Genomic DNA, 24,120 nt, shown 5'->3' with positions numbered 1-24,120 from the left:
GCGCTTTGCGGGGCTGAGGTGGAGGACTGCTTGAGCTTAGGAGCTGCAGACCGGCTGGGCAACATAGGGTGATCCATTTTTACAAAATAAAATTTTAAAATGAAATATGTATATTACTAAATTTTCTTACTATAGCACAGGTTTGATAATACCTGCTTGATAGATGATTACACAGATTAACGAGAAAATATAAGCAAAATTATTTTGTAAGCTGTAAAGCTCCGTACAAATGTAAATGATTGTTTTAATTCAGTATTTTAAAATTCAAAATGGTACAACTGATTATTTAAGTCCCATCAGTAGCTACTTCCCTCTTGCTTCCAATGCCTGGGAATGAGGAACGGAACTGGGGTCGAGGCTGCTCTCCAGGGAGTGGGGCAGATACATCACAGAAGGTCACGTTTTTATTTGTAAACTGGGCAATGGGTCCCTGGAACTTGGTGTTTTATCCTTTTAGTCATTTTGCATGTCCAAAATATTCCGTCATAAATTTAAATCAGTCCCTTTCCTTTGCTTTCCAGTTCATACGTGAGGCACTGGTCTGGGAGAAGGCGGATAGGGTCCCTTCCTATCAGCTGGGAAGTTTCTGTGGTGACTCCTCCATTGGGTAAGATTTTAGCATCGTCAGTCGGCCGTCTACACCTCCTGAATGCGAGGCGGTGCAGACAGGACCAGGTGCAGTGGACGGCCTCTTGGACATGAGCATCACACAGAAAAGGGCCTTGTCCCTGGTGCTGTGTCTCCAGCTCCTGGTCACACAGCCCACGTGTGCCTGCTGAGTGTGGCAGCCCCTGGAGTGGGGTCTTTGCCTTCCCCTCCTCTCTGCTTCTTCTGTTCTTCTGGGTCCCCAGATGACCCCACATCTTCATGTCCCGGCAGTTGGGTGGTTCTAGGGACCGTGGGACAAGATCCTACCAACAGGCATGTGTGGGAGGACCATGTGCCACTCCTTGTCAGCCTGATACAGTCGTGTTCTCGTCTCCACCGTGGAGATCAAGGCACAAGAGCCGTGTGGCCTGACCTGCCGAGTGACCGTGGTGGACACTGTCCTGGAGAGCCATCCAGACTCCCAGCAGACCTTGCGTTAGCACCAGGTGAACCTAGGAGTTGCTTGTACCTGAGCATGACGTAGCCCACCCTGACAGTCTCACCCTCCTGTGAAGACACCCGAGCGGCTGAGTCCACGCATAGTGGTTCATGAGGAAAAGCTTCGCAGGCGTGGCAAGGGAGAGGGAGGGGAAGGCACATTTTCATAACAAATGATCGAGGCTTTAAGTGATACGGAAGATTTTTATGTGAAAAATGGCTGAGACCTTGTGATAATTTGAAGGTAAAATCCATGGTCCTTGTTTCTGTAACTTTGCAGTTTCCGGAAGCCGCGTGTCCATGATGATGGTGCTGACCTTCCCAGTGAAGGCGTCTAGAGACTAGCACTAAAGCTGTTGTTGCATAAAAGAGGTTTTCGGAACTAAACTGTTGTTTAAATGCGCGTCATTGAGCACCCAACGTGGTTTCCAAGACAATAATGCAGGACATGGGTAAGCGTGGAGGCAAAAGTGCATCTCACCCAGACCCAGCAGTCGAGGGCGCTCCGTGGCCACCTCTACCCGCTTCTTAGCCACCGGCCACTTCAAACCAGGTGAGCACAGCACAGGCAGGCAGGATTCCAACCCCCCCACTTCCTGCACCTCTGTCCAGAAATCTCTGGAACTGACTAGAAAGCAGTTCTGGAAACTTCTCTAGAGATTGTCTATCCGGGGCTGAGTGCTGCAAATGGTGCTGCCTGATCCCAGCTTGGAGGTTTTCCTGAGGTCAGATCCTCCAGCCTTGCTGCACCACAAACTACCCAACACTTGGTGGCTCACAAGCAACACACATTTGGGACCCCAGCTGCCATGGCCGGGGTTTGGGGATGGCTTCGCTGGGTGCTTCTCCCTCAGGGTCTCTGGCTGTGGCTGCATTAGCCAGAGGCTCCACGGAGGCAGGTGGGACCCACATCGGGACGGCCCCGTGGTGGGGTGCTGGAGGCCTCAGCTCTGCACCACGTGGGGCCCTCGCGTGCATCTGGATTGCAGCTGCTCTTATTCCAGGCTCGCTGCCGCCTCTAGCCTTGGCTCCTCCATGAGCTCCTTGTATCGGAAGAGATTTACTGCTCTAACTAGATCTGTATCTCAATTTAATGAAAATGTTAAGGATACTTTGATGGTCTTGCGCCAGTGTAATTTTAAATGAAATGTCTTCACTCTTTGGCAGCCTGCGCCGCTCCGATGTTTAACTATCAGAAAGTGCTTAAGTGAAGTGCTCTTTGCAATACTGTCTTTAGATCCGCTCGTTTCACAGCATTTTCCTCCCAGAGTAAACAAAATGCGTTTTATGGGTATCTTTGAGGCAAAGCCTCATCTGTGTTGCTAGAACTTAAACCCTGGCCACCAGACGTTACAAAGCAGTGTGTCTCAGGGGAGCACCAGGCCAGGTGTTTCTCAGCTTCAGTTTCCATGTTCGTAAAACCTGGGTAATAACATTTCCCTCATAGGACTACTCTACATACATAAGTTAGAAAGTCTGTATGTGGCCGGGTGCAGTGGCTCACACCTGTAATCCCAGCACTTTGGGAGGCTGAGGCGGGCGGATCACTTGAGGTCAGCAGTTCGAGACCAGGCTGGGCAACATGGTGAAACCCTGTCTCTACTAAAAACATTAAAATTAGCTTCTAGCTATCCAAGGCGACAAGGAACACTTGCAATTTGGCTGGGCATGTTGGCACGTATCTGTATTCCCAGCAACTCAGGAGGCTGAGGCAGGAGAATCGTTTGGACCCAGGAGGCAGAGGTTGCATTGAGCAGAGATCATGCCACTGCACTCCAGCCTGGCTAACAAAGAGAGAAACTCCATGTCAAACAAAAAAAAAGTCTGCATGGCATGTCGTGTCATACCTGACAAAATATGAATCCACGGTAAAGAGGAGCTTTTATCCCCCACTGCCGTGCCTTTATGTTCTGACACTTGATTATTCACAGGTGACTTTGAGAAGTGTGAGTACATCTTCCCAAAACACAGGGCGCGCCGCGCTTTGGGAGGAGGAACTCTCCTTGACTGTCCTGGCAGCTTCCAGCTGTCCAAGGCAACAAGGAACACTTGCAATTTGGCCTCCTGCTTCCCACACGTTGAAGGGTTGCCAAACACACGCTTAATCGTCTAACCTTTTTAAATGATTAAAGTGATGATGATGATAATGCAGAAAAGAGTGGAATGTTAACAGCAGCGTATTATCAGTGCTTGGTGTTTTGATACTGTTTATTATCACAGCTTTCTCGGCCTGTGACCTTAGCACAATGCCCTTTGAGTACAGATGCGGAGGTTGATAATGCTGTTCTGAATCGATGGGGCTCATTCACGTTGGCATCACTCAAATGTAGCTCTTGAGAATGAAGCCTGGCCAGGCCCATGCCTTCAATGCCGGGAGGCATTCTGCCCACTTGGCAGAGGAAGTTGAGGAAGTTAAGTGACTCACCAAAGTCATGCAGCTAGGAAGGGTCAGGGAAGGGCTGGAACCCACGTCTGACCCTTGCTTTACTCCCAGGAACATCTCAAGCTTTAGGAATTTGAAAGCAGGCGTGGGGATCTGAATGTCGCTCAGCCTGCAATTGACAGTGTGAACACAGCTTCAAGGAAGAGCCCGTGGCCATCTGCACCAGGTAGCTGTGAAGTCACAGCCGTGTGAGCCGATGGACACTGGACACTGTTCCGTTTTTAGCAAAAACCCCACAATCCTTAACCTTAAAGAGCTTTATGAGAAAAAGAAGAAAATGGAAATGCCTAGACCCGAGGGGTGCCGCCTGCCTCCTCCCCGGGAACGAGGAAGCCTCCGGGTCCCCACACCTCTGCGCATCAGGCCCTGCCCTTCTCGTTTTGCCCCAGACACGCTGTCTCTCTTCTGTTCCCAGCGGGGGCCTTCACCTGCCGCCCTCACCCTCACCACTCCCGCCAAGGCCATTGTTCTGCCAGACACCTCCCACGCACCCAGCCCCTCCCTGCGCTCCACACGGGCATTGTAGGTTCTTTGCTGAGAACTGGGAGCCAGGAGCGCAGACTGTGGGGAATAATTTCATGCCTGGAGAAGAGCCGCTGGCAGTGCTTCGGCCGGTGCCCCGGGCATCAGAGCTGAGCACAGCCCCCAGGGAGGAGCGTGCCCGCTGTTCACGGCTGCAGCTTGAGGCGAGGATGGACGGCGGGGGCCTTATTGGGCGACTGCAGCTGGCAGGGGAGGAGCCCAGGTGCAGAGGACACCTGTGTCTGGAGTGGGCCGGGCCTTATGCAGCAAGGCCTGAGGCAAGGGTGTGGGCCGGGGACCTCAGAGCAGGCCAGGGCCAGGCTGGGGGAGCCTGAGGGGCTTCTCAGCTGCACACTGAGGCCCCTTGGGACAGCTGCTGACGGGTGGCCCGACCTCTCTAGGGAAATTTCACTCAAGGAGCAGAGCCAGTCGGGTGGGGGCAGACAGCCTGCGGGAGTGTGGGCGGGGTCCAGGCTCCCGGTGACCCCACGGGCAGCCCCACAGAGGCTTTGGGGCAGGAGTCACGGCCTTGGGATGGGAGTCACTGTGAGGTGAGGACAGAACCGTCCCGGAGTCGCCTCCCACAGTAGATGCGGTTCCACGGGGTGAGGCAGGTCAAGGCGTGTCCCAGCACCGACTTGAAACTGTCCCTAAGCCACTGGAGCTGGTGTCACCGGCAGAGAGGTCACACAGGCAGAGCTCTCAGTGCCAGACACGTGGGACTCATCAGGAAAAGGAAAGGAGCATTTCAAACGTGGGATCAGCTGGAAAAGCGCCTGAAGGAAGGCCTGGTAGGGCTTGCCCCAGTGTCTTGAAGACCACCTTCTACGCACAGGCCACACCCTCCGACCCTCCTTGGGAGTGAGGTGTTGCTGTCAGGGACCTTCCATGGGAACTGAGAATTATTATTATTATTTTTTGAGAAGGAGTCTCACTCTGTCACCTAGGCTGGAGTGCAATAGTGCAATCTTGGCTCTCTGCAACCTCCACCTCCTGGATTCAAGTGATGCTCCTGCCTCAGCCTCCCGAGTAGCTGGCACTACAGGCCTATACCACCACATCCAGCTAATTTTTGTATTTTTAGCAGAGACAGAGTCTCACCATGTTGGCCAAACTGGTCTTGAACTCCTGACCTCAAATGATCCACCCGCCTCGCCCTCCCAAAGTGCTGGCGTTACAGGCATGAGCCACAGCGCCTGGCCAGCAACTGAGAATTCTTGGCATGAATTCTGGCTAAGCTGCACGGAGGGTTTGCATTTTGGTGAGCGGAAAATCGTATCTACCGTCCTGTTAAATGCCATGGCCCCTGCTGTGATCTCTGGTATGTTGTGTCTTGATTCTTATTCATCTCAAAGTCTTTTCTGGTTTCCGTTTTTCTTAGACTCATTGGCTATTTAGGAGCATGTCCTGCAATTTCCACATATTTGTGAGTTTCCCAAATTGTCTCCACAGAGTCTCATTCTGTCGCCCAGGCTGGAGTGCAGTGGTGCAATCATGCCTTACCTCAGTCTTGACCTTCTGGGCTCAAGTGATCCTCCCATCTCAGCTTCCCAAGTAGCTGGGACTACAGGCATATGCCACTACACCCAACTAATTCATTAATTTTTTTTAGAGATGGGTCTTGCTGGGTAGCCCAGACAGGCATCGAGCTCCGGGTCTCAAATGATCCTCCCAAGCCAGCCTTACAAAGTGCTGGGATTGCAGGTGTGAGCACGGTGCACGGTGCCCGACTCTCGTCATCCGTGTCTAACGTCACTCCCTCGTGCTTGGAGAATGTGCTCTGAACTGCCTGTTCCCTGGTGGGTGTGCTGAAGTTTGATTTACAGCCTTGCACATGGTCTATGCTTGAGAATCTTCCGTGTCCTGGAGAAGCACGTGTGTTCTGTTGGTGCCGGGCACAGCGTCCACAGGTGTTACGTCTAGTTGGTTTGTATTGTTATTTAAATGTTCTCTTCTTTTTTCTGTCTAGTTTCTATGCATGATTAAAACTGAGGTCGTGGGCACAGTGGCTCACACCTGTAATCCCAGCACTTTGGGAGGCCTAGGTGGGCGGATCACAAGGTTAGGAGTTTGAGACCATCCTGGCCAGTATAGTGAAACCCCCTCCCTACTAAAACTACAAAAATTAGCTGGGTGTGGTGGCACACACCTGTAGTTCCAGCTACTCAGGAGGCTTTGACAGGGGAATTGCTTGAATCTGGGAGGCAGAGGTTGCAGTGAGCTGAGATCGCGCCACTGCACTCCAGCCTGGCAACAGAGCGAGACTCTGTCTCCAAAAAAAAAAAAAAGACAGTGAAGTCTCTAGTTCCTCATTTCTGTCCATTTTAATTATTTTGGACTTCAATGTTTTGAGACTTTAATCTTGCAAAACAATTTAAATTGTTTAATACTTTAACTTCCCCTGGAATATGATAATGAGGAGAATACATCCAAACGCAGGACATCTTATTGAGGGCATTTTATTAATGACATTTATTGTTCTAAAAAAGTATTATTATTAAAGTTATTATACCTACCGAAAGTGTTCTAAACATGCATTTACATTTTGAAGAGTAAGATCGAAGCACAGGCCTCGAGGAAGACCACCCAGCTCGAGAAACCACGTCGGCAGTAACACAGCGCCCTTCCTGCTTAGTGACTACCACTCCCACTTTTCTGAATGTTTCTTTGTATTTCTTTACAATTGTGTTTATTGGAATGTCTTTTTATATTTTATTTATTTATTTTTATTTTTATTTTTTGAGACAGAGTCACTCTGTCACCCAGGCTGGAGTGCAGTGGCACGATGTTGGCTCACTGCAACCTCCACCTCCTGGGTTCAAGCGATTCTTCTGGCTCAGCCTCCCAAGTAGCTGGAATTACAGGTGCCCACCACCATGCCAGGCTAATTCTTGTATTTTTATAGAGACAAGGGTTTCACCATGTTGCCCAGGCTGGTCTTGAACTCCTGGCCTCAAGTGATCTGCCCGCCTTGGCCTCCCAAATTGCTGGGATTACAGGCTTGAGTCACTGTGCCCGGCCAATTATCAGAGAATCTTAATGTGATCACTTAATCTCACTGATAACTTCTGATGAGCTCTGCTGGACAGGGTGGCCGGACATAATTTGGTAGAGTGAATGCAGGAAGGAGTGAAAATTCGGCCTCAGGTGTACTGTGGCCGTGGCATTAATTTAATGAACATTTTCTCTGGACCCACTTCAGAGCCTCTGGCGTCCAAATCTGTATTGCTCACTGGTGGTCCCAGGATGATATGTGAAGAGAGGTGTGTGTGTCCTTTGAACAGAACCTATTGAAATTTACAGCTGTCTACCCTTCAGCTCAGCCGTGCCATGGTTTCATTTCCTGTGGGTATAGAGCCTGGAGTGGGATTGCTGGATCATAGTTTTAATTTTCTGAGGAACCTCTGTACCGTTTTCCATACTGGCTGTACCAACTGCATTCCCACAGTGCACGGGGTTTGCTGTCTCCTGGTCCTCACCCACACTGTTGCCTCCTGTCTTTTGGAGAGCAGCCGTGCTCACAGGTGTGAGGTGCTGGCTCAGCGTGGCTGTGATGCGCACTGGCCCGGGACTGGGTGGTGGTGAGTGCCTTTCCGTGCAGCGATGGAGCCATGCCCTTTCAAGTCCATCCTGCAGAAATAGCTCCCACCTGTGTGCAAGAATGTTCTTGCAGCATAAACTGAAATAGGAAAAAAAAAAAAATAGACATCCACCTAGGTGTGAGCAATATGGAAATGGTAAAATAATAAATTCTGGGGCATCCATACGGTAAGGTTCTAAGCATCCAATTAATGCAGCAAAATTAGTTAATTACTTTTAAAATTAATATCCCAAATCTCTAAATTCTGTTATAGAAGAAGACTTATGATATATTTTGGTTCCCAAAGAAAGAAAGTTTTGGGAGAAATGAGGAAAATGATCTCATATAAAAACAAAAAGAAATTGTAGATGGATAACACCACACATAGAATAGAGTAACGGCTCCCTAAATACATCCATGTCCTAATCCTGTGAACATGTGGATGTTACCTTACACAGCAAAAGGGACCTGGTGGATGTCATGAAGTCAAGGATTTTGCCAGGGTAGATGATCCTGGGTTACATGGTGGACCCGATGTCATCCCAGGGTGCCTCTATGTGTAGGGAGGAGGGACGATTAGAGCAGCGAACTGAGGACAGAGCAGTGGCTGGCCTGCAGTGGTTGCTGGAAGGGGCCACGAGCCAGGGAATGCCGGACAGGGCAAGAACAGAGCCACCCCCGGTGTCTGCAGAAGGACCCAGCCCTGTGATGCCTTGGTGTCAGCCCGGGGAGGCCCGTGAGGACTTCTGAGCTCCAGAGCTGTAGGGCAGTGTATTCATGTTGTAAGCCTCTAAGCTTGTGGTAGTTTGTTACAAGAGTAGTAAGAAACTAAGAGAGATTAGAGAGGGAGAGACAGAGAGAGAGAGAGAGAGAGAGAGAGAGAGAGGGAGAGAGAGAGAGAGAGGGGGGGGGAGAGAGAGAGAGAGAGAGGGGGGAGAGAGAGAGAGAGAGAGGGAGAGACAGAGAGAGAGAGAGGGAGAGAGAGAGAGAGAGGGAGAGAGAGAGAGAGAGAGGGAGAGAGAGAGAGGGAGAGAGAGAGAGAGAGGGAGAGACACAGAGAGAGAGACAGAGGGAGAGAGAGAGACAGAGAGAGAGAGAAGATAGATCAATAATCTCAAAGATATGAGGAGGAGGTGGGGCTTTTTTCCCTTATTACTTTGGGTATGTTGGAATTGTTTGATTTTTAAAATAATAAACATGTATTACTATTCTAAATAATAAATCTTTAAAATAAATAAGCAGTTTTATCATGTTTGAATTGTGAAATAACTAAGACAAGACAGTGTGTAAGACAGAAGAAATTTGATAAATGCCTTTCTCTGTGAAAGCAGTTCTTCCATTTCTCTCCTTCTGCGGTTTGCAAAATAACTTCTGAAACAGTGTGTGGTTTTCAGCTAGAATCTTCAGATATGCTGGGAAGCTCTTACGAGCGTCCATAGCAATAACTTCAAAACATATTGCTATTTTACATTAGATTCTTTTGGAGCAAAGGGCTAGAAGGAAGGAAGCAGAGCTTGGAGGAGTATAAATGTTTCCTAGCAGAGTGCCATGAGACATTTGGGGCTTTTTCAAACACTGGAAAATTTGAGCCATAGGGGAGAATTAGGGTCTCCAGAGAAACAGACGCAGTATGATGCATACATCCATAGTTATGCCTACGTCTATATTTGAGAGAGATTTATAATGAGGAATTGGCTCAGGCGGTTGTGGCGCTGGGAACTTCCACCATCTGCTGTCTGCAATCCCGAGACACAGGAGAGCTGGTGCTGCGGGATGGGGTGAAGAGCCAGTGAAGTCCCAGAGTCTGAAGCAAGAGCCAGGAGCTCTGCTGCCAACAGACAGAAGAAGATGGATGTCCCCGCTCGAGAACAAGAGGGAGAAGCTTCCCTCCCTCCACCTTTTTTTATTTTCTCCATATAATCTTGCTCCTCCTAAACATCTTTTTGTTCTGTTCAGGCTCTGAATGACTTGGAGGCTGACTGCTCACATTGATGAGGGTAGACCCAGAGTGATGTTTTACCAGCTATCCAGGCATCTGTTTGGCCCCACAAGTTAACACAGTAAGTAACCATCACAGCCGGGCGTGATGGCTCACGCCTGTAATTCCAGTACTTCGGGAGGCCAAGGCAGGCAACTAGCCTGGGCAACATGGCAAAACCCCATTTCTACAAAAAATACTATTAGCCTGGCATGGTGGCATGTGCCTATAGTCCCAGCGAATCAGGAGGCTGAGGTGGGAGGATGGCTTGAGCCTGGGAGGCAGAGGTTTCAGTGAGACCAGGTCACACCACTGCACTCCAGACTGGGTGGCAGAACAAGACCTTATCTCAGAAAAAGAAAAATTAACCATCACAATATCCCGTTACATACATATATACAATTATATTTGGCATTCAATGTTTCTATTATTATTGTTGTTTCAGGTTGCATTTAAAAATTCTTATTTTGGGGCGGGCACGGTGGCTCACGCCTGTAATCCCAGCACTTTGGGAGGCCGAGTCGGGGGAGTCATGAGGTCAGGAGATCGAGACCATCCTGGCCAACATGGTGAAACCCTGTCTCTACTAAATATACAAAATGTCAGCTGGGCGTGGTGGCATGTGCCTGTAGTCCCAGCTACTCAGGAGGCTGAGGCAGGAGAATCACTTGAACCCGGGAGGTACACGTTGCAGTGAGCTGAGATTGCGCCACTGCACTCCAGCCTGGGCGACAGAGCAAGACTCTGTCTCTAAAAAAAAAAAAAGTCTCATTTTGAGCCCCTGTAGACCCAGCTACTCAAGAGGCTGAGGTGGGAGGACTGCTCGAGTCCAGGAGTTCAAGGCTACAGTGAGTGAGCTATGATCACACCACTGCACTCTAGCCTGAGTGACAGAGTGAGATCCGGTCTCTAAAAACAGCAACAAACTACTTTTTAAAATTCTTTGAGAGGGTTATAGATTCACAGGAAGTTGTGCGGACAGTCCAGGGATGGACCCTTCGTCCCGTTTTCCACCTGCGGTTCTATCGCATGGAACGACACACCACATCCAAGCCCGGGCCTCGACCTCGGCACGTGTTTCCATAGCTCCAGGTCACCTGACAGGACAGTGTTACTGAGGTGTGGCGGATGCACAGAGAGCTGCACGTATTTCACGTGTGTGTTTGCACATATGCAGGCATCTGTGATGCCGTCACCACCAAGGCCACAGACACACTGAGACCTCCCAAAGTGGTGCTGTGCCGTTTTATCACATGTGTGTTCATGGAACTGTCACAATCAAGTCACAAAATTGCTCCATCACCACAAGGACCTCCCTTCATAGCCACCCTCCTCCCCGTCCTCCCCGTCCTCGTCATGTGAATGGATGTACAGTACTTACGCGACCTGCTGGGACTGGCTCTTCCAGTCAGCACGCTGCCCTGGAGGGCTGTCTGCCGGCATCAGTAGTTTGCTCTTTGCGAAAACTGCTGAGTAGTGTTCATGGCATGAACGCGCTGAGGTTTGTTTAACTATCATCCTCTGGAGGCCGTTTTGGTTGTTTTGAAATTTTGGCTATTACAAATAAAGCTGCTGTGGACATCTGTGTAAAATGTTGTATAGACATAAGTTTTCATTAGTCGGGGGCAAATAAATGCACGGGAGTTCAGTTGCTGGGTCCTGCGGTAAGTGTATGTTTAGTTTACAAATTAAATTTAATTAATTACATTTTGCCTCTTTGAGACAGGATCTCATTCTGTTGCCCATTTGAGTGCAGTGGCACAGTCACGTCTTACTGCAGCCTCAGCCTCCTGGGCTCAAACAATCCCCCCACCTCGACCTCCTGAGTAGCTGGGACTACAGGGACAAACCACGGCAGGCACCCGGCCCCAGCTAAAAGTTTCTTAATTAAAATCACTGCCAGGCTGGGCGCGGTGGCTCATGCCTGTAATCTCAGCACTTTGGGAGGCCAAGGCGGGTGGATCACGAGGTCAAGAGATCGAGACCATCCTGGTCAACATGGTGAAACCCCGTCTCTACTAAAATACAAAAAATTAGCTGGGCATGGTGGCGCGTGCCTGATATCCCAGCTACTCAGGAGGCTGAGGCAGGAGAATTGCCTGAACCCAGGAGGCGGAGGTTGCGGTGAGCCGAGATCGCGCCATTGCACTCCAGCCTGGGCAACAAGAGCGAAACTCCGTATCAAAAAAAAAAAAAAAAAAAAATCACTGCCAAACTATTTTCCAGACTGGTTGTGCCAGGTTACTTTCCCACAGTGACATATGAGAGGTCCAGTTTCTTCACCTCCTTGCCAGCATTTGGTGTTATCAGTATTTATTTTAGCTGCTCTGATAGGAGTGTAGTAGCTACAGGATTTTGACTTACTCTTCCCACTACCTTTCAGTAATCATCTGTTGAATCCAACACATATTCGAGGCCTGCAGTTGGTACAAAAGTGAGCTAGACAGTTCCTCGTCCTTGAGGAGTTTGTTGTCTACAAGAGGAAGTAGACCAAGTCAGCAGCGCTGTGGGCCGGAGTCAGCATGTACAGTCATTAGCTTCTAGGTCAGCACCTATGGTCAGAATTTTTTTTTTTTTTTTAGACAGGGTCTGTCTCTGTCCCCCAGGTTGGTGTGCAGTGGTGCAATCTCTGCTCACCGCAACCTCCACCTCCCAGGCTCAAGAGAGCCTCCCACCTCAGCCTCCTGAGTAGCTGGAACTTCAGCCACCGTGCTTGGCTAATTTTTTTTTTATTTTTGTAGAGACGGGGGTCTTGCTATGTTACCCAGTTTGGTCTTGAATTCCTGAGCTGAAGCAATCCACCCACCTTGGCCTCCCAAAGTGCCAGGATTACAGAAAATTGCCCTTGAAAATTATTAATCTTCGTAGAGTAATAAGATCATAATCTTGTTCTACAAACATTCTACTTTTTAAGAGATATAGAAATAATTACAGACAAAAACGATGTCTGGAATTTGCTTCAAAGGGATAGAGGGGAGTGGTTACTGGTTGTAGTCTAAATCACACAAGATTGGCCCCGGGTGGGCAGTCACTGGCACTGGGTGATTGATAGCTGATGGAAACTGATTGATTATATGAGTCTCCTGGCTTGTTGAGTTTGAAATTTTCTATAAAAAGGTACTTTTCAAATCCTCACTAGGAGTCATGTTAAAGACAACGAAATGATGTTGGTAAGTCAACTTTTCTGTAATATCACTCGTTCTCCAGGAGAGACCAGGGGAAGAAGTGGCTCACGGAGCAGGGCCACCCAGCAGACGCACTGGCCTCAGCACAGAGATGTGCCCACCCCGGGGCTAAGTGTGGAAACGGGCCAGATGCCAGGCGGTGGTGTTGAGGTGGGCAGAGGTCCAGTCAGGAGCACTTCTTCCCTGCCCACGTGAGCAAGTCAGAACATTTGAAAGAGGCCTAGCAGATAAGTGGGACAGCACCCCCCACTTCACCAGCCACGCTGAGGTTGGTGTGAGATTCACATGGGCACGCTTGCTCTTCTTCCTAGTCCAGACCTTGGAAGGGTTTATTCGAAGCAAAATCTGAGACTTCAGGCGGGGTGCGGTGGCTCACGCCTGTAATCCCAGCACTTTGGGAGGCTGAGGCAGATGGACCACCTGAGGTCAGTAGTTGGAGACCAGCCTGGCCAACATGGTGAAATCCCTGTCTCTACTAAAAATACAAAAATTAGCTGGGCGTGGTGATGGGTACCTGTAATTCGAGCTACTCGGGAGGCTGAGGCAGGAGAATAGCTTGAACCCAGGAGGCAGGAGGCAGGAGGCAGAGGTTGTAGTGAGCCGAGATCATGCCACTGCACTCCAGCCTGGGTAACAACAGCAAGTCTGTCTCAAAAAAAAAAAAAAAAAGAATCTGAGACTTCAGAGCAGACTTCAGAGGTCACGAATATTGATAGTACCAATTTTAAGTCTTTGCTAACCTGACAGGTAAAAACAAAAGGTTATGTCTTTTTTAACTGATAAAATATGTAAACTTTCAAAATAGTAAAATCGGGACATTTTATAATTAAAAATACATTCTATACTGTAACAGTTCATATACATATGTGAACTGTGATCTTGTTCATATATATATTTACACACACACATTTGTGCCTGGGTGTGGGTGCCTTAGTCTATTTGAGTTGCTATAACAGAATGCCTTAGCCTGCGTAATTTTTGGACAACAGAAATGTATTTCTCATAGCTCTGGAATCTGGGAAGTTCAAGATCAAGGTGCCCCCACATTCTGTGTCTGGCGAGGACTCTGCTTCATAGATAGTGTCTTCTCGCTGTGTCTCCACATGGCAGAAGGGACAAACAGGCTGCCTGGGGCACTGATTGCCTTCATGGCGGTGGGGCCTCATGCTTTAAGACCTCCTTATGGCCCCTCCTTTAATACGATCACATTGGGGATTAAGTTTCAAGCTATGATTTTGGGACATTCAGACAACAGTAGTGTGTGTGTGCATCTTTCTAACCGTCCATCTATCTATATTTAATTTATATGGCAGAATTTTTCAAACTACGAGCTGAGACCTGTTAGTAGGTTGTGAAACATATTTAGTGCTTTGCAACTAGCATTAAAAAGAAGAAGACAGCCGGGCGCAGTGGTTCATGCCTGTAATCCCAGCACTTTGGGAGGCTGAGGCAGGAGGATCCCTTGAGCTCAGGAATCCAGGACAACATAGTGAGACCCATCTCTACAAGAAGTGAAAAAAAGAAAAAAAGCCAGGCATAGTGGCACACACCTGCAGTCCCAGCCCTCTGGGAGGCTGAGGTGGGAGGATCGTTTGAGCACGGGGGGTTGAGGCTGCACTGAGCTGTGACAGCACCACAGCACTTCAGCCCGGGCAGCAAACTGAGGCCCTATCTCAAAAAAAAAATTAAATTAAAAGACAGACTTTTACAAGAGTGCATTCCACATAGTAATGACAAATATTAGTATAAAAATTTGGTTTTCCCAATTAAAAAATGAGCAAAGGGCCTGAATTTTTCCAAATAGACATAAAAGTGGACAAGAGGTATATGAAAAGGTGCTCCACATCAGAAGCCATTGAGGAAATGCAAATCAAAACCACATAGAAATATCAGCTCACGATATTAGCATGGCTATTATCCAAAAGACAAGTGTCGGTGAGGGTGTGGGAAAAGGAAACCTTTGCACATCGTTGGAGGTACCACCATTACGAAAAACAGTATGGAGGTGCCTCAAAAAGACAAAACTAGAACTTCCGCGTGCCTCAGCCGTCCCTCTGCTGGTTACATGCCTACAGGAAATGAAATTGTCTCTTTGGAGCTCCCTCAGTTCATTGCAACGTTATTCATAACAGCGAAGATACAGGAGGAAGTGCTGTCATTTGCTGCATGTATGAACCTGGAGGACAGTATGCCAAGTGAAATAAGCTGGACACAGAAAGATACTGTATGAGCTCACTGTTACCTGGAATCCAACAGTCAAATCTTGTCTAGAAACAAGAGTAGAGGCGTGGTTTCCGGAGCTGGGGGAAACGGGGCAGGGGTGGGGGGTGGGGGGGGTAGTAAAAGGACACAAACTTGCAGTTGTGTAGCATGAATATGCCCCCGGACCTAATGTTCACAGGAGGACTGTATTTTTTTTTTTTTTTTTGACATGGAGTCTTGCTCTGTCGCCCAGGATGGAGTGTAGTGAGCACAATCTCGGCTCATTGCAACCTCTGCCTCCTGGGTTCAAGCAATTCTCCCGCCTCGGCCTCCTGAGTAGCTGGGACTACAGGTGCCTGCCACCACGCCCAACTAATTTTTGTATTTTTAGTAGAGACGGGGCTTTGTCATATCGGCGAGGCTAGTCTCGAACTCCTGACCTTAATTCGCCCACCTCAGCCTCCCAAAGTGCTGGGATTACAGGCGTGAGCCACCGCACCTGGCCGTAGGAGGAGGACGTAGATGACATCGTATTGTGTGTTGAAATTTTGCTAAGACTAGATTCTAGGTACTCTTATCACACACACACAAAGAAGGTAATCATTTCACAATGTATGTGTCTATGAAATCATCGTGTTGCACACTTTATATACAACAAAAATCAATTTTAAAAATTGGTTTCAATCGTGTATGATATAATGTATATACATGAGAGATGTTTTTATGTATACGTATGTGTGGATATAAGACACGTTTATGTATAGGTGGTCCCCAACTTAAAATAGATCAACATACAATTTTCTGAGTTTGTTTTGGGTTTATTGTAGTATTAAATACATTTGCAACTTACAATATTTTCATTTTACGATGGTTTATTAGGACATAGCCCCCATGGTAAGTCCAGGAGCATATTTACGCATACACAGGTATGTGTACATAGGATACAGGTATGTGTTTATACCGTGTGTATAGATATTTACGCGTGTGTGTGCTGTGCATGTAGGAGGCAAATCTGCGCATGTCTGCGTCCGTGGTGAATATTCACGTCCGTCTGTGCGTCTGACGACACAGAACAGGTGGGATGTAAACAGACGGACCGGGCCAAGCTGCTCCTTTCCCGCCTCACTCACTCGAGTCTGGCATCCCACTGGCCGCTCCCAGCCCGCTCCGGGTGCCGGCCCCTGCACTGCACCCCGCCCTGCACCCCGCACCCGGCCCTACACCTGCTCTGCACCCAGCCTCGCGCCTTGCACGCCACCTCTCCCGCCCCCCGCGCGCAGTGCCCTCCGCACGCACCAGGCCCCGCGCACGCCGCCGCGCACCCCGCCTGGGTCCCTACGCTCCTCCCCAGGCTCCAGCGCGCCTTGCGGGGCCGCGCACGCTGGCGGTGACGCCAGGAGGAGCGCCGAGTCGTCGATGGCGGGGGCGCGCACGCTGGCGGAGCCGCCGTGAAGAGCGCCGCGACGTCGATAGCGGGGGCGCGCGCGTCCGCGGGGCCGAGGACGCAGCGACGGCTGGCCGCCATCTTGCCTCCCGAGGCGGCAGCTCCAGGTGCAAGCGCCGGGTCCGCGACCCGCCGGCGCCTTTGCCGCGGCCGGAGCAGTGGCCGGCGTGGATGAGGGGCGGGCGAGGCAGGGCCACCCCTCCAGAGTCGCCGCCCCTCCCGCCGCAGGGCAGGGCTGGGAGGGTACAGCCCGGAGGCGGGCTCGGGTCGCCTCCCGGTCGCCGCGTCCTCACTGCCCCGGGCCGGGCGGGCGGGCGCCGAGAGCCTCCCAGCCCGCCACGCGCCCCGCCCGCCCGGCTGCTCCCGCGGCGACGCCGCCCGCACATGGGCTAGGCTGCCAGGATGTTCAGCTTCGAAGGCGACTTCAAGACGCGGCCCAAGGTGTCCCTCGGCGGCGCGAGCAGGAAGGTGAGGGCTGCGCTGGCGCGGCGCCCGCGGCTCTGGCCTGCGCGGCCGGGGCTCGGGGCTGGACTCGAGGCTGGACTCGGTGCCTCCCCGGCCGGGCCTCGGGGCCAGGACTCGGGCCAGGACTTAGGGCTGGACTCCGGGCCTGCCTCGCCGGAGCTGGAGGCCGCGCCTGTGGGAGCCTTGCCTGCCCGCTGCGCTTCGGGACCCGGGCGCGCTGGCGGTGGCTGCCCTTCCAGGCAGGCGGCCGGTGAACCCTGGCGCGCTTTGTGCTACCCAAGGTGAACTTACCCTTTCTGGGTGTTTCCTTTCAGAAATGCACTTTCCCTGCTTGCTCGCTCCCGCCTGGCATCAGGGAGTGGCTGCTTTTCGAATGCCACCTGAAGGGCGTCTTCTGTTGTAGAAGGTGAACGGCACGCACTTCGTGATAATCGATAATCTCTGGAGGCAGAACGCCCAATGAGTAGCCACGTGTTTGAATCCAACACCAGGGCAATTATTCTTTTCCAGCCTCGCAGAAACTGTGGAGAGACTCCCGACTTGTAGCTATTGTGATCACTCATAAGTTGTTCGCATGGTAATTGTTTAGGATCAGGGTTGGCAAACCATGACGCCTGTGTTGTTCCTAGTGTAAAATTTCCAGCTGTCTGTCCCCGATGACCGGCATTTTGGTTCACTGGAACCACGACATCCTTGAACACTGTATGGCCTTGCTCCCTCCCCTCTCTTTCCACCCCTTCCCATCATTTGTAAAATGTTCTTTAAAATGTTTCACCTAGTTTTTCTTGTCTATCAGTATATTCTGTATATCACAACTACCAGGTAGGCACGCAACGCTGAGTGGATGCTGGCAGGCTGAGGAGGAAGGGGCTTTTAAAACTGTGCTGTAGGGCTGTGTACGGTGGTTAGTGGGGGTGGAAGGGAACCTGAATAGGGAGTTGGGAGAGAAGCATGCTGATAATTTTTAAGCTTTGAGGTTTGTGTGATGGTGCTTGGTTGGAGGTCACTTGTGCTCCAGAACTAAGTAACTGCAGTTACAGAGTGGGCGTGGTAGCGCTTAGGGGCTTCCATGTTAATGAAAATTCGTTATGAGAGCAAAGGATTTCTACAGTTAGGAGAGACTTCAGATAATCTCAGGGCCAAATGCCCTAGCTTACAAGTTTGGAAGGTGAGCTGCAGAGCGTTTCAATGAGTGCACAATCACACAGCAAGCTAGTGGCAGACCACCTGAGACTCCACACCATTTACACAGGGCAGTGGCCTCTGTTGCAGGCAGGAACACCCCACAGGGCATGGATGTTGGTCCTTTTTCACCAAGTAGTGCATCTCTGCTCTGAGGGAGGGAGATTCTTATCTGTTGATCAGAATCTCCAGGGAAAACAAAAAACTTTTTATTGAGGTATAACTTAAGATGCAGTCAGGTTCACAAACATTAAGTGCTGTGTTGTGGCCTCTCCTCTAGAAGAGCCTTCGGAGATCTTTGTGCAAGTGAAATTGAGGAGGAAGGGGATAAGGAAGCTGGGTAGGGCAGGAAAAGGCATCTTCTCAGCTGGAGGCTAGCTTTAGCCTCATCTCACCAGGACATGCCATAGTTGTCCCTTATTGAGGCAGAGAGACTGGTGGCTGCAGGCTGCCCCCAGGATGAGTGTGAGAGTGTGGCACTGCTCACCCTGAGTCCAGGGCCATACTTGTGGGAGAGAGTGGCAGTAAAGAGCCTTTAGTAGGAACTGGCAGCAGCTGGGGCATGGGTGCTCTGGCCTGGTAAGGGAATCTGGATGGGGAACCAGCTGTATGTTCAGCTTGAAGGATTTGGGCATATGGACATGCTCCTGTAGATGGAACACCACACATCAAAGGAAGACCATTCCCAGCATTCCAGAGGTTCCCTTGCACTCCCACCCGGTCACGTGTTGCTTAAACAGGGAGACACTGTCACTAGACCATTTGGGGGTTGTGGGACCATCCTAGAGTGCACCTAAACCTAGCTGGTGTCGCCCACTGCACACCTAGCTGCTTGGCACGCTACACACCTGGACAGCGTGTTTCTGTACTGAATACGGTAGGCAGCTCAACACAATGGTAAATATTTGTGCATCCAAACGTAGGTCCACTAAAAATACAAATTATAATCTTATGGGACCACAGTCTATATGTGGTCTGTGGTCGATAGACTGAAAGGTCATTATGCTATGTATGCCTGTATTCCTCCCCCACGAGGGTGACTGCCCTTCTGACCTCTGTCACTGTAGATGAGCTTTACCTGTTGAACTTCAGGGACATGGAGCCACTGGCTGCTTGTTCTTTGTGCCTGGCTTCTCTGGCTCGGCTTCTGTCTCAGAAGTGGATGGAGTCCACCTCGGTGCAAGGCTCTGCCCTTTGTGTGAACACCGTGGTTTATTCTGTTTTTTTACTGGCATTTGCTGTGTGTTCCTTTTGGTGCACATGATACTCATGCGCTGGGTCCTAGGTCATGTGCCTGTTCATCTGTTGTGCACACCACGGCCACAGTTTCCCCACGAAGCATGCCCGTGTCATCTGAAGATGTCCAGGTTTCTACATCCTTAGCAACACTTGATACTGCAAGTCCTTGAATTTTAGTGAGAAATTGTAGTTTCTTTGTGGTTTTAATGTTGTTTGCTCACAGCTAATTATGGTGAGCACCTACATATTACTGGTTGTCCTGAATTTTCTTTGGCTGCTACAGAAGTCCCTTCCTTTGTTGGAAAAATGAAAAGTTATGACCTTTCTCTCATGTCTTAAATTATTTTTTGAAATCTTCCCTTTCTGGAGCTTAGTGGGAAATGGAGTAATTACCACCTTTTGAATGATAGATCTTTTTGTTTTTTCGTATCAAATACTTTTAGTGTTTATGATTTGTGTAGGTCTGTGTACGAAAAGTCTGGCTCGAAGAAGCCTATAATCTGGTTGGGGAGATAAGACTTAAGCAATTAAAAATTAAGTAACAGTTGGGAGTAATTGCTGCATTCTAAATTTCCCTCGGGCCTGATTCAGAAAAAGTAGAGCTGGTTGGAGCTTAGTCCTAAAAGATGGGTAGAATCAGGATGGATGGAAGACAGGAAGGCATTCCGGGTGCGTGGAAGGGGATGTGCGGAGTAGATGTGCATTGGATTCCATTAATTCAAAATCACTCTAGGGAGGTAAACATTGATTACACACGGACATAAAGATGGGGACCGTAGACACCTGGGACGCTGCTAGAGGGGAAAAGAGGGCCGGGGACAAGGGCTAAAAAAGTACCTTTTGGGTACTCTGTGCTCACCGCCTGGGTGATGGGTCCTTCATACCCCAAACCTCAGCGCCACGCAGAATATCCGTGTAACAAACTTGCATAGGTACCCCCTGAATCTGAAGTAAAAGTTGAAATTATTTTTTTAAAGTCCCACTGATTTCTAGCTTTAAATATTTCTGACATCAGGGTACATACTGATAGCGTGATACAGTTAACTGGTGGTAGTGTACAGAAGAATGTCTTGGGGTCATTTGATTCCAAGTATGAAAATTGGCTAAAGCTGGCTTAGTAGGCAAAACAAAAAGAAACAAAGGATAAGCTGCCTCTCACGGAACAGAAAGGGCGGGAACAACCGGCTAGCAAGTGTCACACTGCAGGACTCACTATCTCTCTGCTGGAATTGTGTGCACTCCCTTCTTTCTGTCTCCTTCATTCCTGGCTCTGCAGACTGGCTTTCTCCGTTTCACACACGTGGTTTCCTAGCTTATGTGTGGAGAAAGTTAGATCATAATTACCACTTTTCAGGAAGGTCTGATTGGCCTGGGTTGTGTTTCCACCTGATGAGCTCAGTCTGAGGAGGGCTTGGAGGCTTGATTCAAATGGAGCAGTCTAGCTGCGCCTGAGGGCTGGTGTAGATTCTTGAAGAAGCGGAGAGTGGTTGTTGAAGGAATGCCTAGGTTCCTGTGGGATGTACACAGGGAGGAACCTGAGCTAGAGATGCAGAGTTGGGGGTTATTAACAGACTGGGGCCTAGAACACAGTTCTCTAAGAGGGCATGGAGTTTGGGACAGGGTGGGATTTGTGAGGTACTGCAACGTTTACTATGTGTGGGGGTTGGGGGTCTTACAAAAGAGTCACACCTCTGGGAGTGCAGGAGAGTGGTGTCCAGGGAGTAAATCTCAAGGACGGAGGAGTGACTGGCAGTGCTGGGTGCTGCACAGACACAGCAAGCCCACTGACTGCGGAGCTGGGAAGAAGAGTACATTCTGTGGGGTGGTCGGAGTTGGAAGTCAAGAGCATAGCACATTAAAGAGTGAATGGGAAGTCAGGAACACGGCAGACCATGGCCGGATGCTGTGGCACTCTCCCGTAATCCTCTACGACGAAAGCCGAGGCGGGAGCATCCTCGGAGCCCGGGAGTTAAGGCTGTCGTGAGCTGTGATCATGCCACAGCACTCCAGCCTAGGCCACACAGCATGACCCCATCTCTTAAAAAAAAAAAGGCAGGGGCAGTGGGGAGGGGACAGGGTAGACCTTTTTTGAAAAGGACCAGAAGATTGGATGATAGAGGGAAATTCGGGGTCTCAGAAAGAGTTTTGTTTTTGTTTTTGTTTTTGTTTTTTGAGGACATGGGGGAAGCTTAAGTTTATAGACTGGGAAGGAAGCGGTTAAAAATGTAGGGAAGACAGGAATGGTTTCGCTATCAGAGTCTTTGAGAATACAGGAGAGTGGACAGAACTGAGTGTGAGCAGGCAATTAGAAATATTTTGAGACTTAAAATAGGGGTGAATATGGATATAGAAAAGTTTGTAGATCAGAGGAACTGAAACTTTGTGAGTTTTCGTAGATCTGATAATAGTGGGAGTAGAATTAAGATCACTTTAATGTTCGATCGGTGCTTTTTTTTTTTTTAAAATAGACTTTATGTTTTAGAGCAGTTTCAGGTTTACAATCAAGGAAAGGGTAGGGTTTCCATATGCCTCGTCTCCCTGACCTCACTTTTCTCTGTTATTAGCATCTGGCATTAATGTGAATCATTGGTCACAATTGATAAACCAATATTGATGTGTTATTATTAACTGAAGTCCATAGCGTATATTTGGGTTCACACTGTGTGTTGTGCATTGCCTGGGTTTTGACAAATGTATGATGGCATGTATCTACCCTTACAGCATTATACAGAATAGTTTCATTGTTGTAGAAATCCTCAGTGCTGGCCAGGCTCAGTGGTTCACACCTGTAATCCCAGCATTTTATTTTTATTTATTTATTTATTTATTTATTATTATTATTTTTTGAGACAGTTTCGCTTTTGTTACCCAGGCTGGAGTGCAATGGCGTGATCTCGGCTCACCACAACCTCCACCTCCTGGGTTCAAGCAATTCTCCTGCCTCAGCCTCCCGAGTAGCTGGGACTACAGGCATGCACCACCATGCCCAGCTAATTTTTGTATTTTTAGTAGAGACGGGGTTTCACCTTGTTGACCAGGTGACCTCGTGATCCACCCGCCTCGGCCTCCCAAAGTGCTGGGATTATAGGCATGAGCCACCGTGCCTGGCTAATCCCAGCATTTTAGGAGGACGAGGTGGGTGGATCACTGCAGGGAGGTCAGGAGTTTGAGACCAGCCTGGCCAGCATGGTGAAACCCCACCTCTACTAAAAATACTGAAAATGAGCTGGGCGTGGTGGTGCTCTCCTGTAATCCCATCTACTCAGGAGGATGAGGCAGGAGAATTGCTTGAGTAAGCCCGGAGGTGGAGGTTGCAGTGAGCCTGTATTGTGCCACTGCACTCCAGCCTGGGCAACAGAGCAAGACTCTGTCTCCAAAAAGGAAAAAAGAGGCCAGGCATGGTGGCTCATGCCTGTAGTCCCAGCACTTTGGGAGGCCGAGGTGGGTGGATCACCTGAGGTCAGGAGTTCAAAACCAGCCTGGCCAACATGGTAAAACTTGTCTCTACTAAAAATATAAAAATTAACCAGGCGTGGTGGCAGGTACCTGTAATCCCAGCTATTTGGGAGGCTGAGGCCGGAGAATTACTTGAACCTTGGAGGCGGAAGTTGCAGTCAGCTGACATCGCACCACTGCGCTCCAGCCTGGGTGACAAGAGTGAGACTCTGTCTCCAAAAAAAAAAAAGAGAAAGAAAATAAATCCTCAGTGTTGTGCATATTCATCCATCCCTCCCATCCCCACAACACCTGGCAAGCACTGATCTTTTTACTGTTTCTACTCTAGCCTTTTTTAGAATGTCATATAGTTGGAATCATACCCTGTGTAATCTTTTCAGATTGACTTCTGTCACTTAGTAATACGCATGTTAGCTTCCTCCATGTCTTTTCATGGCTTGATAGCTTATTTCTTTTTACTTTATTTTTTATCAATTAATAGGCTAATTTTTTAAAGAGTAGTTTAAGGTTTACAGAAAAATTGAGAGGAAACTATAGCGTCCTGAAAACCACCTCTCCCCTGCATGCTGTTTCTTTTGTTATTTACATCTTGTATCTGTGTGGTACATCCGTGACATTTGATAACTATTGAATTTCAATGAAGTCCAACTTAGCAGTGGTGTTTTTCATGGATCATGCTTCTGGTGTTGTATCTAAAAAGTTGTTACCAAACCCAAGGTAACCTAGATTTTCTTGTATGTTCTAGTACTTTTATAATCCTGTATTTTACATTTAGGTTTGATCTATTTTTAGTTAATTTTTGTGAAGAATATAAAATCTGTGTCTAGATTTTTAATTTTTGAAGTTATTTTGTTTCTGGATGTCCAGTTAGCACAATTTCTGAAAAGACATTCCCTCACTCCATGGAATGCCTTTGCTCCTTTGTCAAAGATGAGTTGGCTATATTTTTATGGATCTATTTCTAAGCTCTGTTATGGCTCTGCTCTCTCCTCCATTGATCTGTATCTCTCTTTTTTGTCAGTACCATACCATGTTGATTACTGTAGGTTTATAGTAAACTATACTACTTACTATGTATATATTGTAGTACCTTTTTTTTTTTTTGAGACTGAGTCTCTTGTTGCCCCTGGAGTGCAGTGGCTAGTGGTGTGATCTCGGCTCACTGCAGCCTCTGCCTTCTGGGTTCAAGTGATTCTTCTACCTCAGCATCCTGAGTAGCTGAGATTACAGGCATGTGTCACCACACCTGGCTAATTTTTGTGTTTTTAGTAGAAGCAGGATTTCACCATGTTGGCCAGGCTGGTCTCGAACTCCTGACCTCAAGTGATCCGCCTGCCT

General features: G+C 48.9%; 1 protein-coding gene across 2 annotated transcripts in view; it reads left to right on the top strand.

Annotated features, from left to right (window-relative positions):
• The first annotated feature begins 16,498 nt into the window (after window positions 1–16,498).
• UBE3C (ubiquitin protein ligase E3C) overlaps window positions 16,499–24,120 on the top strand; it is a 121,229-nt gene continuing 113,607 nt past the window's right edge. Inside the window, exon 1 of one of the 2 annotated variants that reach the window (XM_064367388.1) lies at window positions 16,499–16,908. In XM_064367388.1, coding sequence (XP_064223458.1) covers window positions 16,843–16,908 — 66 coding nt within the window. In that variant the 5' untranslated portion in view covers window positions 16,499–16,842. The remainder of the gene's footprint in view (window positions 16,909–24,120) is intronic. The other variant, XM_064367418.1, reaches the window with a different exon arrangement.

The sequence above is a fragment of the Aotus nancymaae genome, unplaced genomic scaffold, assembly GCF_030222135.1.
Source record: "Aotus nancymaae isolate 86718 unplaced genomic scaffold, 86718_ANA_hifiasm-v0.15.2.pri h1tg000002l, whole genome shotgun sequence".
Classification (NCBI taxonomy): Eukaryota; Metazoa; Chordata; class Mammalia; order Primates; family Aotidae; genus Aotus; species Aotus nancymaae.
Note: the sequence above shows the minus strand (reverse complement) of the source record. Positions and strands in the feature narration are given on the sequence as shown.